Source organism: Squalius cephalus (genome assembly GCF_949319135.1).
Source record: "Squalius cephalus genome assembly, chromosome: 21".
NCBI lineage: Eukaryota > Metazoa > Chordata > Actinopteri > Cypriniformes > Leuciscidae > Squalius > Squalius cephalus.
The window spans coordinates 7370714-7390428 of NC_137142.1; the positions used below are offsets into that span (position 1 = coordinate 7370714).

General features: G+C 36.2%; 1 protein-coding gene across 2 annotated transcripts; it reads left to right on the top strand.

Annotated features, from left to right (window-relative positions):
• Positions 1 to 520: 520 nt before the first annotated feature.
• slc29a3 (solute carrier family 29 member 3) lies at positions 521 to 19330 on the top strand. Of its 2 annotated transcripts, XM_079855126.1 has the most exons (8): positions 527 to 699; positions 2187 to 2318; positions 2418 to 2453; positions 4002 to 4401; positions 8659 to 8741; positions 10278 to 10504; positions 14374 to 14536; positions 18338 to 19219. In XM_079855126.1, exons 4-8 carry the CDS (start codon positions 4075 to 4077, stop codon positions 18960 to 18962), a joined length of 1425 nt encoding a protein of 474 aa, XP_079711252.1. In that variant the 5' UTR covers positions 527 to 699; positions 2187 to 2318; positions 2418 to 2453; positions 4002 to 4074; the 3' UTR covers positions 18963 to 19219. The 2 variants fall into 2 exon arrangements, with proteins under 2 accessions (XP_079711251.1, XP_079711252.1); XM_079855125.1 differs by lacking the exon at positions 2418 to 2453 and having other exon boundaries at positions 521 to 699; positions 18338 to 19330.
• Positions 19331 to 19715: the final 385 nt, after the last annotated feature.

Genomic DNA, 19715 nt, shown 5'->3' on the forward strand with positions numbered 1-19715 from the left:
AACCCCATAATGTGCTGTTGTGTGGATTGCGAAATGAAATCTAAAACATTTTAATTTACTAAGTGTTAGCAGTGTTTTTACAATAATACACTAAGTAATTATTACACTGATAAACACGGCACACTTAAATAATGTGTGTTACTGTAAAAAAAAAAAAAAGAAAAAAAAAAAAAGATATATATATATATATATATATATATATATATATATATAATTATAATTATTTATTACTCATCCTCCTTTTCAGATACTCGTCCTTGCATAAAATGGATAAGAAGCTGTGCTTGCATAGTATTTATTTACTTAATTTATTAGTGGATGTTTCAGTTTGTAAGAGGAAAAATGGGTTTACCTTTAAATTTAAAGTTCAAATAATCTACCTGTTGAGACTTTATTTTGTATACTCTTTCTGTATAAAATCCTCTGCTGACTGCAATTTCGTGAACACAGAATTCCTTATCATAAATTTGTCTATTTTTTTGGTTACATGACTTTTAACTTGCCGTGAAGCTTTTAATTTGAAGTCGTGTTATTCGTATAACTGTTACACCAAGTGAACTGTACTGTACACTATACGAATGTTGTTGTTGTGAACTCTTCTATGTTTGTGTAACGGGCACCACGTCGACTCAGAGTGTTATTGTCTATATGTGGAAACCAGGTACAAGAAAGATGAATTCAGCTCAAATCAAGCTATTGGTGAGCAAGTTATCTTACGTGAAAATTCAAACTGTTGCAGTTCACAGTTCAACCTAAAGTAGTTCAGCAGGTTTGAATTGATTCATATGTGAAGGAATGTCATAAAGTCACCTGATTGCGATAAACATTAGACTAAACAAGGTTAAACACGAGACTTTTATCTGGTGTAAGTGTAATATTGTCATTATAGCCTCCAAAACAGCTGTTTCGTCTCTCATAACAGCTGTACGTTACATTTATTACTATACAGTAACTTTACCTCAACTTTGTATATCATTCGTCTGACTTCTGATTTCTTTTCTTAGCTATAACGTTAACTTTACTGGTTTTCTGTTTGAAATGTCATTTTCCTACACATTTTTAAAAATGCTGAATCTGTCTTTCCTGTCACACTGAACACACTTCCCATCACTGTTTCGTTTCGGAATCGGGTGACATGTGCTGTCTCGAAACCCAGCTGACTAACGACACACAACATTATCACGATAAGCAGAAATGTTGCTGCCTAGGAGCACCTATAGGAAAGAACAAAATTACATTTAACCCTCTTTATGATCTCATTTGTTTCTCCCAGACAGCATTGAGAGTGAGAGAACAAACTGATACATTTTGCTGCAAATTCTACAAGGACAAATTTTCTGAGCTCCTCTTCACACTGATTTTATATTGATACTCTTTTACTGTATGCCAACAGTTGTCTCGTTTGTCTTTTTCTTCTAATGAATTTGAGGAAAAACCTCTGAGACAAAGTTAATTTTTCAGTAAAACATATTTGAGAACTTTAGAACTAAATGAATGAGCAGCTTCCAAGCAATAAATCTTTTTTTCTTGGTGTCTATATTGTCAAGTATTCTTTGTAGTAGCATCTAGCATGTGAACTCTATATTACATGTGTATGGTAATCATTAGTTCAATGATATTACCATCGGACACTATCAACTGTACCCTTTTGTAATGACATCTTATCTTTCTAATGGCTCTGCATAAAACCTTTTGCACTGTAGTGATCATATTTGTCACCGTTGTCTTTTTTTGACAGAGCAGAGTGAGCAACGGGCAACAATGCAATTCAATGCTAGTAAATAAAATAAAGGCAAAATTTATGAATTTAAAATGAAGACTTATGATACACAATATTTATTTCAACTTATAATAAAAAATAGTAAATGCGCACTGTTCATTGATGAGGATATCATATTATCAGTTGTATATTAGAGAGTGTAATTTGTTATAACACAGTGGGTATGTATGCAGTCTTCTAGGTAAATGTCAGTCTGGTGTCATGTGATTGAGTGGAGTACAGGAAGAGCATGTGAGAATTTTGTAATTAGTGTGAGCAAATGCACATAAGGCATTACCAGTTACTCCAGCATTCCTTGAGTGACGCATCAGAGGGGACTGGGATAGAGACAGATTGTTCTGTGTAACTGGCTCACATGCTGTACTGTGAGTAATGTGGTGGAGGTGTTCTCTCATATCTCTTGCAGCGCTGTGAGTCCTGACGGAGTGTTTGCTTCTTTCTCCCTCATGATCTGAGCGGCCAGCATCTCCAGAATGGCAGACTGGTTTTAAAAGCAGACTGACAGTAATCTCACAGCAGCAGAGGGGCTGACGGTCCGGTAAGTTTGGATACTCTCTTTCCTTCGTTTTTTATGGGTTGTGTGTTTTATTGAAGTGGTTGTTATATTTGTGAAATTCCTTCCTCTTTATTGCTTAAGCAAACATGGACATGCATGATCATGTGACTTATGGAGGTAAGGCATGCTATTAGATTACTTTTTAAATAATGAGTTACTTATTTTACTTTTTTATCAGACTTATGATTTTCGCCTGGTGGATTATAAACAGGCATAAATATCCCAAAAGGGAGAAACTGAGCCATGTCTAGAGATCTGAATAGCCTTTCTCAAGCACCAATGTTTTCACTCATGTATTCTTATGCAGATATGATGAATTGAAACACCAGGTAAGGTGTGCTTAAAAAACAACAACAACAAAAAACTGCACTCAGTTGAAGTGGATATTTTTTATGAAGACATGCTCATAAACTACTGTGGAAACGCATTTACCAATTAATGTGCAACAAAAAAATTAATGTGATTAGATAACTGCACTAACCAGCGCACAAATCTCATTGAACACCATCTCAAATGTTGTTTTCGTCATTCTAAAATGCCTGAGGCAAAAAAAGCTTTAGTTGCTTCCCACGGTTGCAGCTTTGTTTCTCTATGTCCAAATGAAAACCACCTAACCACTGCCCAGAACACTTGACTCATTAATAGTACCACTTTCTGTTCTATTTCTATTGTATCTTTGTTATCTACTTAAAAAAACTAACTGCCAAAGATGCTTTTCTTACTTAGTATTTGTCTTGTTTCCAGTCCCAATACCTACAAATTATTTTTTTAAATTAAATAGAACTATTTCTATTTAAAATAGAATAGGCCTCCCTTATTGCAAATGCATTTGTAGGAGTTTCCCTTTCAGACGCAAAATTTATGGGAGGAAAGTATTGAAATGAATCATGAAAGGTGATTTACTAAGGTTTACGCTCGTCAATTTACAGGTGTTTGCGCAATTATTTAATGCCCAAAAAAAGCACGTCTTAAACCAGATGCTAATTTGCTCTGCTATTGGTGGATTGTGTTGGTCATTATGGAAATGATCTGGCTGCCTCTGTGTTCTTTCATTTGCCTGTCGTCAGTAGATCAAGCACTGAACTTTCCACTCCCATCGGCGCTTTTGTGGAATTGCCTTCTCAGGATAATTTGCCTTGTTTAGTAAATCTGTCCCTTTGTCTTGTTTTCTGGGAGGAAAAAATATCTAAAATATCTTAAAACAAGCAAAATTATCTGAAAATAAGATCTCTTAGCCCATTGGCAGATCATTTTGCTTGTTTTAAGCAAAAACTCACTTAATTTCTAGTAAATGCATCTTGATTTAATAATTTTTAGATATTTGGACTGAAAACAAGACAAAAAGACTCACATATTGTTGCTCTTTTGTTGGTTCAACTGCTTCTATTGTTTTCCTCATAAGTCGCTTTGGTCAAAAGCATCTGCTAAAAGATTTATAAGCAAAATAGTATTTATACATTTTTTGTCTTTTGATTTTGGGGCAAAAAATGTCCATATAGTTATATTCCTGACAGTTTTTGTAAGATTCACACCGGTTTACCCCCATTATTGTATTGGCAAGCTTTGCAAGGACAGGCACCACTCACTTTTTTTACTCTGAAAATGTAAAAATTTAGTTTTTAATTTCTAGTTTTTACCCTTCTCCTCTTTTTCTCTCTTTTCCAGCATTAGTTTATCCTGGTCACCCTCACATATACAATCCGTTGGATTTCCCTTCCTCCATCCTCTCTCTTTGAGAATGGATGGTAAGTCTCTTCAGGCCAGCACAAACTCCTCCTACATTCCCACTGCCATATCCTCCATGTCTGACGAAGAGCATTCAGAAGGTGAGGCGGCGGGGGGCGACACTTCCCCATTGCTGTCCCGACAGCAGCCAGCGGGACCCCTGGCGACCCGTCGCTGCCCGGAGGACTCCTACAATCTAGTGTACATCATCTTCTTCCTGATGGGCATCGGCTCTCTGCTGCCCTGGAATGTCTTCATCACAGCCAAACAGTACTGGCTGTACAAGCTCGGCAACAACTCCAGCCCTGCTGGTCAGGAGGAACCTCACAATGACCTCAGCGTAAGTGTGTTAAAAAATTAAATAAATCTTTTGTTTATAATTTACATGATTTTATCTATTTGCACACTGTAAAAAAAGAAAAGAAACGGGTGGTTGCCAGAAATTCACCATGAAAAATATGATGACAGTATTTTAGTGTGTGTATATTTGAATATTTTACAACTTATAATTGTATATTAAACAATATAATGTTAATTATAAACTAATCTACTTAAAGTTCCAAAAATTGCTTTTTACCTAAAAATGTAATGATAAGCACCACAATAATACAGGTGGTAAAACTATAAGTGGCCTTTCCATAAAACATGGTGCACCGGGTCATAAACACAAAGACAAAACACCATCAGAGTAACACATATGACACTAAAATTAAGCAATAAACATTAAATAAATAACAGAAAATGTATATTAAATAATTAATTTATTTTGTGAAAAATCAGACAATTCAGAAACTTGTAATTGCAAGGAAAAAGGTCAGAATTGCGAGTTTATATCTCTCATTTCTGACTTTTTTCTCACAATTGCGAGTTTATTTTACTGTTTTGCTTTACATTATATTGTAATTCATAGTTTTTGCATACAAAAACTATACATTTGACAGTATTTTACAATATAATTTAAATATAATTTGATGTTAAGTCGTTTACAAAAAGTTGTGTCATGAAACTCTAGCTGGCGCAGGCTAATAGGTGAACCGGAAGTTGCAAACGACTTTTCTCCAGTGTTGTGACGTATTTCCCAGTGAAAAGGAATATTGAACAGAGGGCAGGGTTTTACTCTAGCGCTCCTCCTCTCCATCTCTGCTCATAACAGACTAACGGTTTGAGGGGAGTGGTTAAGCGTTTCCCAACCCAAGCCTTCAAACCTACATCATCAGAGAAGGAACGCCATTCCAGACCAGAAGTAACTTTTCAGACTTTGATTAAAGATTACGACGGCAAACAATTTTTTTCTGTGTATTAACTTGCACGGATTCATTTTTCACCACAAGACTAGTAATATGCGCTAACAAAGTAAATTGGGTCAATTTTGATTTCAGTTGGACTTTAACTCAATCTGCTTGCAATCACGTCTTTCTCTATAGGGCAGAGCTGATTGGTTCCTGTTGTATCAGTAGCCGATAAGCTTGTGTGCTCAGCCTTCAAATACTTGGTTAGCATTTGACTTAGTAGTGCAGTGTGCTTTCAGAAACCCTCCATTTTCCCCAGCTCCACCTGTATAGATTTGCTACAGCTAATTCATGTACGCTATATTGTACAGCAGCAGCATGTCTTACTTGCTCACAGTAGTGTGTCATGTATGTAGTGGCAGTAGCAAGTCCCGTACTTGCTCTGCAGAAGCAGCATCATAGCAGATCTATTCCACCAAGACCAAAAACCCATTACCAAGCCAAACACTCAGAATTGTCATGACAGAACTTACAGTAAACCACCGGACAGGATTTTACCGTGGCAATTTAAAGGTTTTATTTATTTTTTCTGTAAAATTACCGAAAAAAATTTCAGTGCGGCTTTGAAGAATAGTAGGTTTTACACAGTATATACAGTACATTGCACAGACATGTGCCAGATGTTACTAAAGCGTGTCAGGTGACAGAGAAAGTGTTTGTCACCTACTTGCTGCCACACTGAAGAACTATTTAAAGGAATCACAATGTTTCTGTGCTTTCTGCTCACCCCAGCATTCTCAAGGTCTTGTGATATTTGACAGAACTGCTATTTTCATATGCAGAATACCAGGACCTCTTTTTGTTTTCTAGGGTCACTGAAGGTAAAAGAAAGTAATAATGGGTCGAACATGTCCCCTTTAGATGGGGACATTAGTTGCATTAGTGTGTGATTTATAGTGTTAGGGCTGATTTGCACGTGACAGAACGTGTTTTTTCCACTACGCTACTTTTCCATTGTTTTTCTATGTAAACACGCACTAGCACACCATTATGCTCACGTTTTTTTACAGCATCTTGTGCATCACACGTGTTCAAAAATGTACCATTGCCATCTCATGTTTTTCAAAGCAAAAAGGCATTCTGTGTGAATGGCCCCTTAGTCTACTGTTGTCATTCCTTCTAGACTGCAATTGATCTAATTACGCCCACTGGCTGCATTTTCATGTTTGTTTCTAAATATATTGAATTAGCAGGCTTTCATAGCTTTTATGTTTGTATTTCTCTCTTAGTTGCTGGGGTGTCAAAGGCAGATCACATGATTTTAAACACGAAGAAAAACCATCAGGTTTTTACATCAGCTCTAGTATTTGGATCATTAACTTTTAAACTAAGTTAAGCATTCTTGGTTAAGTTGCCATAAACAGAAATCTGGACGCTTTTTCTGAAGAGATTAAATGCATAAGTTGCAAATTCAAAAGTATGATTTGATTTTTTTTCTTTTCTTCCCTGTTTGTCACTCTCACTTCTGCTTTAAACTTTAGTTTTATCTGACAGGGCAGGAAATGGTAAAAATTATAGTGTGTAATTTTATGAGACTCTTCCACTTGTGTTTGTGCGTGCCTGTCATCAGGAGCACATGAGCTCTGCCCTTTTGAGTATGTGGCATATTTCTCAAGGAATTATAAGATGCATCACTAAGGATGACTGACATATTTATTGCTTAGCTTTAAAGGGGCTATATTCAGAATTCAGAAACCCTTGTTATTAGCGACACCGGTGGCGATTAAGTGAACTGAACATGCTCGTACTCGTGCACACGTAACATACAAGAGACTGAACGTGATTCAAGGCCCTGATATACTCATTGCAAAGTTCTTTATTGTTCTTCGCTTAGAAGTAAGAAGTTGGAAATACCTTTGCAGCGATCTACTGTTAACGAACATCCCGACGCCTTTCACGCTGCTGAGAGAGACGTTTAGATCTCGTTTAGATCTGTGCTGCACACATTGGTAAGAAAGCAGCAGTTAAGGAAGCATCTGATCATAGCGATGTGGATATGTTTGCACGAGCTCTGAGATTCACATGCATCATGACAACAACAGATAGTAATAGGTAATTTGGGATTACAAAGTTAAGAATCATCACATCATGACATCACATGAAAAACTAAGGGGAACTACACTGTATTGGGCATTCAAGGTGAACATGATGGCATCAGTTTCCAGTGAGGGGGGTTTATCAGTCTTTGATCTTCCTACTGAGAGTCAAACTATGTGTGAATATTTACATAGTCTTAGTTCTCGTGACCAACTACTGTTTATACCATTTGGGGTACTATTTTCTTCACAGTCGGGGGTAATTGCCTGTATTGTCTTTTAGATGCTTTTGTTTTAGTGGTCACTTCTAAGGCTGTGTAAGGTCAACACCTTTAAGGACTGCCCACTTATAAAGCCTATAAAATACAATGTACAGCTCCTCAGACTTGATGACTGCAGCTACTCGATGAAAAATCCTGCTGAAGATACAACCAAGTCTCCTGGTCTTCGCTTCTGACATTTCCAACAGTAATCTAAATTACTGAGGAAAGCTAGGTCACAGGACAGAACCAAAACACAATGAAAAGAACAGAACGGGGCATACCTGTGGCTTCTTAACTATTAAAAAAGATTTATTTTGCTATATTTTTCTGTCTGTAATTTGTAAAAAGTTTTTCAGTGGATGATATCTAGAAACCTGGGTGACCAATACATGTCAATAAATTATATAATACTATTAATGATTGCGAATAAAAACCGATAAAATGGCTGAAATGAACCTTTATTGTACACAAGGTTTCTCAAAAATATTTGGAAACAGAAAATGTGGGTTATCTATTTACAAATCTGATACTGGACATATAAACACTGAATCACTATTATCAGGTAATGATCTCGTGTCAAATAATGTCAAATAGCAGCCAATTAATCATCCAAGGCAACCTATTGGTCTGTCACAACTTGATATGAATTTAAAGCTGAATACTCTTTGCAATACGTCTGATTCTAAATGGTCAATTGTGGTATTCTGCAATCAGATATGTTTGTATAATGACCTTAAGCTAACTGTGTAATTGACTGTTGTCCTAAGTAACCATTGCCTTATGTAGCTGTGCTAGTTTCCTCTTTTATCATTCTGCTATCTATTTATTCTTGCATAATAATAATATTTCATGCCCATTTATTGATTGGGTTAGTAATAGCCATAAAAGAAGTGTTATTTAGGAAAAATGACTGCCATTGTCCCATACATACACCACTGAATCACTGATACATGTATTGATTTTGAGTAACGTGAGTTGACTGATGTTTTTTTGTGTGTCTGGTGTCCAGGATTACTTTGAGAGTTACATCTCCATCGCTTCCACAATTCCATCAGTGCTGTGTCTCATCCTCAACTACCTCCTGGTCAACAGGTAAAACAAACACATCTGCACACTTTCTGCATTATCCAGCCAGAGCATGTGCTTTATGATTCCAAATGCCTATAAATCAAGGAGGGACTTTGAGATTTGCAGTTCAGATTCTACAGCAGTTGAAAAGTAGCATTTGTTTGTCTTCCCATAAAAAACAAAAATGTTTTCTAAAACAGGCGCAAAAGGTTGCAACTTCTTGTGCAGCACAAACAAAGCATCTGTCTCAGCCTAAATTAAATCAGTTAATACACACAGTGTCCTGTTCAAGTGTACTGTGGTATCTTTGTAACTGCTGCCAATTCCTGTACTCTTAGAGAATAAAGATTCACTGTGTCTGTTTTCCAACATCACATGTTCATCTCCAGGATTCCCTTTCTTGTGGGTTTTTTCTTTTTAGGAACATTGGGCTCTAATTTTAAAGAGTCAATACAAGTTGCAAATGAGATCTTTGTGGCCAGCAAGTAAAGGAGAAACATCATGCCTGATGAGCACACTGCTGTTTTGCTTGAAGACTAACTGAATTGGGATGAGTGATAGGATCATACAAAACTGGATTGCCAAAATAAATAAATAAATAATAATAATAATAATAATGTTGGCCCTCCTCGGCATTGATGTCGACCTGTAAACGGGCTAAATTGGCTTTAGAACATTCCTTGACTTTCTGCAAACTACTGAAGGAGCATGAGCAGCATTTCAATAAGCCTACACTGCAAGAAATTGGTGTAAAAAAATAAATAATAATTGGCAAGTAGGAGTGCACTGATCTTTGAAAATACCATCTGCCTCAAATTTCCTAATTGGTGCACCAGTATTGGCGAGGTTTAACTAGCCGTAACATATATATATACAGCGGAGGTGCAGACAATAATTTTTTGGAACAGTTATACATTTCCATCGTGGCAGTCATAGTTCTTTGTAAAAGAAAACATCCTAAACGCTCAAAACAATCATCAAAGATGAGATTCTTGGGCCCCGAGGCCAAGAGCTAAAGTTGTGATGTCTAAGAATTTGTATCTATATTTACCAAAAAAAAGTATATATTTCTCCCTACTGGGTATAAAAAGGTTAGATCAGATGTTTTTTGTTGTTGTTGTTGTTTACATTTAGACATGTGAATAGCACATAGAAGCCTTGGGACTGAGAAAACATACTGGGGGTGCAGGGTTTACCTCTTAAGAAAAGTATGGACCATTTTCATATTTTGCACAAAGTAATAAACTACTAAAAACAAACATTGTGCATAATCTAATAATCAAAACTCTCATCATGAGGACAAAACAAAGTTAACTAGTAATTTCAAAGTTTTTTTGTCATTCCTTGCCATCTTTAAATAATTTTCAAAATTATAACATTGTTTTTATGAAATGCTCTTAATATGCTGATTAATAATGATAAATGTATGAAAAAATCTAAAGGTGCCATGTGTCAACTTAAACGGTCGGAGTCACCTGTATAACAGATACAAATAATTGTGTAATAATTCTGTAGCGTTTTAGCAAAAGTATCTATTTTATGTATGTGTATTTCTTTCAGGTTGTCCTCTCGGGTCCGGATACTGTTCTCTCTCCTGGTGATCTTGGTTGTGTTTGTGGTGACCACAGTGCTGGTGAAAGTGGACATGTCTGGCTGTAGGATGCAGTTTTTTGGGGGTACACTGGCCAGTGTGGCGCTGGTCAGTGGGGCGTCCAACATCTTCTCTGGCAGTGTGTTCGGTATCAGTGGCCATTTTCCCATGAGGATATCTCAAGCTATCATATCAGGTACAGCTGAACCTCCTTCTGAGTTGACTGAATAAAAAATCTCCCATATGCCACCAGCACATTGTTACAATACTTTTGGCTAGACTTTCCGCTTATCTCACGCACACCTTAGTCATTTAAGCCGTTTGTCCACCAAAGTGTTTTTTCCTAAGGTTAAAGTATTTTTTCAATTGTTTTCAATGGGAGCGCCACATATTTAAAGGGTTAGTTCACCCAAAAATGAAAATTCTGTCACTTACTCAACCTCATGTCGCTCCAATCCAAACCCATAAGACTTTCAACGTTCATCTTCGGAACACAAATGAAGATCTTTTTAATGAAATGTGAGAGCTTTCTTTCCCTCCATTGACAAGCTACGCAACTACCACTTTGACGCTTTAAAAAGTTAATAAAGAGATCGTAAAACTAATCCATATGAATTGAGCGGTCTAGTCCAAATTTTCTGAAGAGACACAATCGCTTTATATGATGAACATATTGAGTTTAGGCTTTTATTCACATATAAACATTGATCAACTCACACATCAGTTGTGGTAAATAGAAGCTCAAGCATGTTTGCTTGACGTGCAAGAACCAATGAAGTTCATTCTCATGTTACGCAGTACATTTAAGCTTCCACAAGAACCAATGAGGTTTGTTCTCATGTTACTCAGCACATTTAAGCTTCCACAAGAACCAATGAGGTTTGTTCTCATGTTACTCAGCACATTTAAGCTTCCACAAGAACCAATGAGGTTTGTTCTCGCGTGTCAAGCATGTACTGTTGAGCTTCTATTTTTTTTTTTTGCTGATTAATGTTAAATGGGAATAAAAGCCTAAATTAAATCTGTTCATCATATAAAGCAATCAAGTTTCTTCAGAACATTTGGACTAAACTGCTCTATTCATATGGATTAGTTTTACGATCTCTTAATGAACTTTTTGAAGCGTCAAAGTGGTAGTTGCGTAGCTGTCAACGTAGGTACAGAAATTGACCACCGTCATGTCCTTCTTGTACAACGACAAGAGACGACAACAAGAAGTACAACTACGGAACAAGATCATTTAAAACAAGGGCCAGAGCAAGCACTTTACATTGTGCCAACATTTTTATATTCAGAAACAAACTATTTGCAAAATCAAATACTAGTAACACTGCCGTGGATATTCCATTTCATGCCAATCAATGCATCTCAACTGGAAAACTGCACCCACAGCTAGGCGTTTTCAGCTGGCTAAAAAATGATTTGATGGACACAGCCTTATTGTCAGTGCTCTTGCCATTGTACTGTTTGCTGAAATTATAGGGTGAGGTTTGGAGAAAAAAAATATCTAAAGAAACTGAAAGTAGCTGTGAGAAGTAGTAGTCTGGCAGAACAATCGTCAAACTTCAATCTAGTTTTTGTGTTTATGTCAAAAAATGTATGGGGTTAGAATTGTTGCATATTTCCAGATAAATAGATTTTGAGTCACAAATAAAAAAGTATCCACAAATATGTGTTCATGTCACAAATACAACTTTGCCTGCTGTTTTTTTGTGGACCGCATAACACAAATTATTTGTGGATTTTGAAACATTTCTAGTGTCAAGACGCCCACAAATAGGTAAACTCGACCCACTGTCTACTTAAGCCAATCAGATAACAGCTACTGACCAATCATAGCACGCTCTCACTCCAACCAATCATGTTTTATTTAACAATCAGGGAGGGAACGAAGGTACGTGTTAGGTTCAGTTAGTTTTATTGTGGCCAAAACATTTTAGTTCGTGGGAACGTGATAATAAGTCATAGGTGGCCCAAGATCATTTCGTCAAGGTAACAACATCCTTATGTTGTGGCCATGCGATCTTGTGTTCAGGGAACAACATTATTTTCTTGTGGTCTCATTAATAAAGTGCTGTGGTGATGACACATTTTTGTAGGCCAGCCTGGAAGTTAACGTCACCTTAGACCCCTCGACAAAAACACATTAGGCCAGCCCTATAGGCTAAAGAGAGTCAGAGAAAAAGAAAACCGTCTCAATATTCTGGTCTGGGAAAAAAATTATAAGTCATTTCCATATCATATAAACCTTCAAGATGTAAACAAATAAGATTTATAAAATTGAATAAAATTTAACAAGGATTTTATTCAACAATTCTCGGAGTTCCTTTCTAATATTGTGTCTCTTTGTGATAGACTGTTGATTCTTGGAGACTTTAATATTCAGCTTTGCTGTCCATCTTCGGTGAAAGAGTTTTTATGTCTCATTGAATCTTTAAATCTGTCACAATCAGTTTTTAGCCCTACTCCAATTTGGGGCACACATTGGATTTGGTGTTGTCCCATAACAAATCTGAGAGTGATTGATGCTGCTATCTCTGACCATTTGCCAATCGTGTTTGAATCTGTCTGTGTTTTTCCCACCTCCACTTGCTCTCAGTCTATGAGTTATTCTGGTTTCATTCAACCTTCCACTGCCAGTTTATTTTCAGAGTACTATCAAGCTAACTTTGCGGATGCCATCTTCTTTGACAAATTAGAGTTGAAGAGATGGTGGAGGATTTTACTGAATCCTGCTCCATTTCGATAGACTCTGTTGCTCCCCTTAAGCCCAGGAAAGCCAAGGGAAAGGGCACTGCTCAGCCTTGGTTAAATAATAAAAACCCGCTCTCTTAGACAAGAGTGTGGGAAGGCAGAGCGAAAGTGGAAAAGAGACAAACTCCAAGTGACCAGTTAACCAAAAGTCAATGAAAGAGTCCGAATTCCTCACAAAACTCATCACTGAAAATGCTAACCGACCGAGAATGCTGTTTAAGACAATTGATTCAGTTTTAAATCCCTTACCAGCTCCTTCTCTTGTTCCATCTCGGGAAAACTGTGAGAACCTTTTAAATTTTTTTAGATAATTAAGTTTTGTTAAAGGAGAACTCCGGTCAATTTTAACATTGAGCTAATTTTTTAGTAAATTTGGAGTGCTGTCAGTACAGAGAACAACGACAAAAATCGGTGTTGCCTACACCGTGTTATCCTCTTTTTAAAATTTGCACCCTGTTGACTTCAATGGGGCAAGTTTTAAACCTGCTTTTAGCCTCTTGATATCCTTGATGTGTCATTACAAGTGCACAGGTCATGTGAGTGATTCCTTCAGAGTGAACGCGGGTGAATCTGACTGCTGGTTCGCTAACGCTATCCAGTTATCAGCTAGCTGATATTGTTTCCAAGGCTAAATGGTCCAGCTGTGAGTCTGATGTCATGCCAACTCGTGTTTTCAAGGAAGTAACAGCTGTAACAGCTATTATTAACAATTCTCTAGCGAATGGAGTTGTACCTGCTAGTTTTAAACATGCTGTGGTTCACCCATTTTATTTATTTGTGAATTTAATACATTTTTGTAAAACTTTTGTATATATTTGTGGATCTCATTCTAATTGTTTGTGAATTTGTTTAATATTTGTGAATCTCTTTACATTTATTTGTGGCTATTTATCTGGAAATATGCAACAATTCTTTTTTCGAAATACTATTTTTTATTAATATGCAACAATTCTAACCCCCCGTCACCATGAAATCAAAATGAGCAATTCTTGTTTTTGATGTAATATTGCAGTATTTATAAATGATTTGCCCATGCACATCATTTTATTTTTTTAATTCATTTTCCCAGGTAATCTTTAATTGAATAACTTCCCACATTACATGTTCTTTCCACATCTTTCTTTCCACAACATGCTCGCTCAAGTTGCAAAACAAATGGGATGCACACCGATGTGCGAAAGAGGGTCTAGCAAAGTCAACGTGCATGTCTGCCAGCACTGTGATGACATAATTTTTTGTTACATGCAACCAAGCGAACTTGAGGACGTGGAGAGTACAAACCAGGCTTAATCTGGCATCTTTTGACTTCAGGTCAGGCCATGGGCGGCACTTTGAGTGCATTGGCGTCGATAGTAGATCTGGCTGCCTCAAGTGACGTGACCGACAGTGCACTGGTGTACTTCATCACAGCTGACGTCTTCACTGTTATCTGTATCATCATGTACCTGCTGCTGCCCATACTGCCTTACTCGAGGTAAGTGAGTCTCCATAACATGTAGCGCAAACACATTTCAGGTATGAACAGACCAGCTGACACATTTTCATCGTTGCCCTGTATATGTCATCATACCACCCAACACTTGATAACCATTATGAACATTTCACTACACTAAACATTTGACCCTACGAATACAAAAGGAACATAGTTTTCTTTCATTTGTCTCATGAGTATCTTCCGTAAACCCTCACCACATGATATTCACAGTGTCCCTGTTGAAAGGGAGCAGAAAGAGGAACTGTGCTGCTGGTAGTGGATCCTTGAGTTTCATCAGCGGTTTCGTGACACCACAGTTTCGTGACACAGTTGTGATGTTGGGATCAGGAGTTGACGATGTGCCAATATACTATTGTTATACACTTGGGTTAGGGATTTCTTTTTTTAAAAGTCAGTCAGCCAGACACAAAAAGAGAAGTTTAGCAGAATCTCTCTTCCATACAATGTCACTGAAAGGAGACAGACTCTATCAAACCTTAACAATGCAGTAAAAGAACCACAAAACCATAGTTAAAGTTCATATGATTTGTGAATTATATTCTAAATCTTCTGAAACCATATGATGGAATTGTTTGAAGAACAGCTCTCAAATTTACTTTCATCGTATGGAAAAGAGCATCTTGGAGATTCTGCTAGATATCTCCTTTGTTCCAAAGAAGAAAGAAAGCAAAGAAGATTTTAGAACAATATAAGGGTAAATGATGATATCATTTTTGGATTAAAACTATTGGTGTAAATGCAGTACTCCGAGATACCATTAAGTGGCACTAGAATTTACATGATGCGATTATATCACATATACAGTATAAGACAGTATCGCTACATCATTTAATTATTACTTGTTTAAATCACAAGAAATTATTTAAATGATGATGCAAGAGAATCACTTCTGTTTTGTGTTTTTGTCTAAATCATTGCTTGTAAATCCTTACTTTTAAGAAGATCATTTTAATGTTGTCTATTCTTTTGGTCAGCACTATTTTCATGGCATATAGAATTGTTATCTTATTCTTTTTGGTTAGAAGACACTACTGTTCAAAATGTTGGGTCAGTAAAACTTTAAAAAAAGAGAAAATTAACATACTCTTATCTTAATTACTTTTAAAAAGTACTTTTATTCAGCATGGATGCATTACCGGTAAATATATCAAAAGCAACAGTAAAGACATTTTTGGTTGCACTTTATTTTACAGTATGTTTACTTACAGTGTACTTACCTAAGAAAGTACTGGGTAATGTAAGGTAACTACATGGGTTAAGGTTAGGTTTAGGGCTAGGTTCAAGGTTAGTACAGTTATTACCCAATTACTGTAATTACTATAATACGTACATAGTATGTACATGGAGAACGGGACTGTAAAATAAAGAGCTACCGACATTTATTATGTTACAAAAGATTTCTATTCCATATAAATGTTGTTCTTTCAGACTTTATATTCATCAAAGAATCCAAAATTTCATGGTTTCCACAAAAATAAATAAATAACCAGAACAACTGTTTTTTAATAATGATAAGAAATGTTTCTTGAGCAGCAAATCAGCATATTAGAATGATTTCTGAAGGATCATGTGACACTGAAGACTGGAGTAATGATGTTGAAAATTTAGCTTTGATCACAGCAATAAATTTATTCAAATAGAACATTTTGAATTGTATTTATATTATACAACATTGTTATTTTGACCAAACAAATGCAATCTTGGTGAGCAGAAGAGACTTCTTTTAAAAACATTTAAAAAATCTTACTGACCCCAAACAGTAACGGATAGAAAAAATGTGGAAAATAATAAAGCAATAATAAAACAACAGCACACAAATCACTGGCAAAATGCTCAAAATGGTTACTGAGAGTCTATTATTAAATATGTAAGGCCCGTGAAATTGGTCCAATTGCCGGTTCGCCAATACACGGGGAAGGAATCACGTGTTCTGTCCCCACTCATGCAAAGTATTGGTTGGTTAAATTTGTAATACATTAATCATGTATTCTCTCGTAATTTCATCTGACTCCATAAATGAAAGGTTTTAATAATATCTGTGCCTCACTAAAAGTGAGCGAATGTTTGACTATTCCATTTAACTCAATGAAAATAATGTCAAAGTCAGTTATAATAATCAAATGTAACAATTTATTATGTCAGGTAAATGTATCATGCCAATTTCATAATCAATTCAAAGATAATCGATACAAAACATCAAATGCTCTGGAATAGAGAGAAGATGCAAACCCTCACGGGCCGATCTGAAGTACAGAAAAGGCCCCGAACTCTCTGCTGCATCTCATTAAATAGTCAGACCTCTTTCACATGGAAACATGTGCTAACAAAAGAAATTTGCATGCAGTGGTCACACCTTCATGGGGGTGGGTGACCATTTGCTTGAGAGACCACCTTCCTTTGTAAGTCAGTTATCCATAAACTCTTAAAACCTTATTACCTTTTATTTTATCTATCTGGATATGAGATATCTGTACCACTCACTTTGAGACATTTCAAATGACACCAAAAACATAACAGTCAATGATAAACATTCACATTAAACCATATTCTTGTGTGAGTTCTTAGTAGTTTGCGGAAGTGAGGTCGTATGGGGGAGGTCAAATGGTAATTAGCCCTTTGTCTCAGACCAGGGCCTCAACCAGTATTTTCAGTCTTACAAATACTTGATTTTTTTTAATCAGTATAATTCTTAAACACTGTAAAAAGTGATCAGTTGACTTAACTTAAAAAAGTGAGGAAACACGTTGCCTTAAAATTATTAAGTAAATAAACCATGCGTAATTGAAAAAATTAAGTTATGTTGAATTGTCAAGTTCACATAAATACATTTTTTCAATTACGTGTGAAGTTTATTTACTTAATAATTTTGAGGCAACATGTTTCCTCACCTTTTTTTAACTCAGCTGATCTCTCTTTACAGTCCACATAGTGACCTTCACGCACAACCACGAGGGTCTACAGGGGTTTTTTGCTTAATATAAATTACTGTTTTATGTTTTTCTTGTCACAACACAAAAAGGTTGCACTACATTGACTTTTCAAACAAATGAAAAAAAGTTTTAAAATCATTGATATTATTTATATAGATGTTACGTTTCAGCAGTAGAAGAGGTGAGGGTCTTAATGCAGCAGTCTTTATTTTTAAATAACCAAAACAAGATTATCCACAAGACGATGATAGCAAAAAGAATAATCCAAAAAGGGAAACACAAAGAAACAGTCTTGTATTCAAACAAAGACAACAAACTGAAGAAATATACAGTATAAACACAATATAATAAAAGCACTAAACTTGACACAGGTGAAGAAAATAATTTGTAACTATAGAAACCAATGAAAACATACTTAGAAACCAAGGAAACAGGAAATAAACAAAGGAAAACAACAGAAGCAATGGAACAGAAATAGCATTCAAAATAAGAGTTTTTGAACAGAAACGAACACAACTAGCTGTGACAATAGAAATGTATAGTATTTAATAGAAATGATAAAAGATTTGACAAAATACTATTTAAAAAAAATCAGTCTATTATATATTAATAGTCCATTATATATTATTAAATAACAATAATATATAATAATCAATGAAACCATTTATTTCAGTACCCAGACAGTTACACCACCTAAACATTTTTGACTTTAAGACCCACAACACAATTTTAACGCAGAATTGGAAAACGTATTCATCACAGTCATTGTCTGTATGAATTGCAGTTTTGATTTACTTTTCTTTCTTTCATTTTCATTGACCATAATACCAGGTGTCAATCTGTCTTTCAGATATTACATGGACCTGGCAGCTGCTCCCTTTAATGAGTCTAACAGCCACACCAGCAGCTCAGACTCGTCAGATGTATCCGTGCCCCCCCTCAGACCCATCCTGAAGAAGACCTGGGTGCTGGGCGCCTGCGTCTTCTACGTTTTTTTCATCTCCATCATGATTTTCCCCGCCGTCTCCTCGGGAATCCAGTCAATGAATAAAGACTCTGGAAACCCTTTGACTACCACATACTTTGTGCCTCTGACTAGTTTTTTACTGTACAATGTTGCAGACTTCTGTGGCCGCCAGGTCACAGCCTGGTTGCAAGTGCCGGGTCCGACCAGTCGCGTGCTGCCATTGCTGGTCATCTCCAGAACCGTCTTAGTTCCTCTGTTCATGTTCTGCAACTATCAGCCACGGTATCACCTGCACAATGTATTTTTTGCACATGACCTCTTCCCCGTGGTCTTCATCTGTCTGCTGGGGATTTCTAACGGGTACCTGGGCACACTGCCCATGATCTACGGGCCCAAAGTCGTGCCGCGGGAGCTGGCTGAACCTGCAGGTGTCATCATGTCCTTCTTCCTCACGCTAGGACTAGCTGTGGGTTCAGCCGTCTCTGTGGCGCTCGTTCACTGTATCTGAGTCTCTATGACAGGCTGCCCTTCAGACTTTTAAAAGGATTGTCACAAGACTGATCATTTACACTACATAACACCATTTTTCTCTCATATTTTTTTGTTACAGTCTTTATGCATTTTAATGGTCCTAATGACATGTATAGGTTTTTTCTTTATTTTAATCTTTTACTTTTTTAAATTTTTATTGTCATCTTTTAACAGAATATATGTGGTCATGTTCAGGGCCAATTTAGGGCCCTTTTATAATAAAATATTTGTATAAAAAGAAGCATTGTATATTATTTTCCTGCCATAATACACAGACAAACTAGAAGGGTTTTAGTGTGGTTTAAAGGTTTTAGTAATATTTTATTAAAGTGTTCTTTTTATTGTGATAGTACATTTGTAATGTTCAATGCAAAAAAACAAAAAAAACAATTGCATATCTAACATTATATTGCTAACATTATAAATGCAAAAATATAAACCTATCAGCTATACAAATGTCTCTTAGACTTTTGACCTGACAGGTTATGCTTGAATGCTTAAAATTAATTTTGTTGTCAAATATAAATTATACACATGAATTTAGACCTTTTTTTAAGAGTTGAAGCAGAGGAAGGAAAAGCAGCCAATAAGTGTCCAGCACACATCTGAAGTCCTTCAATGCTGATAAAAAAAGCTTCCCAGGATGCACTTCATTAAGTTGGGTGTAAGAAACTTGCAGTGTGCAGAGCTGGAATCTGGACAAAGAAGCAGCTCAAATATATTTAATATA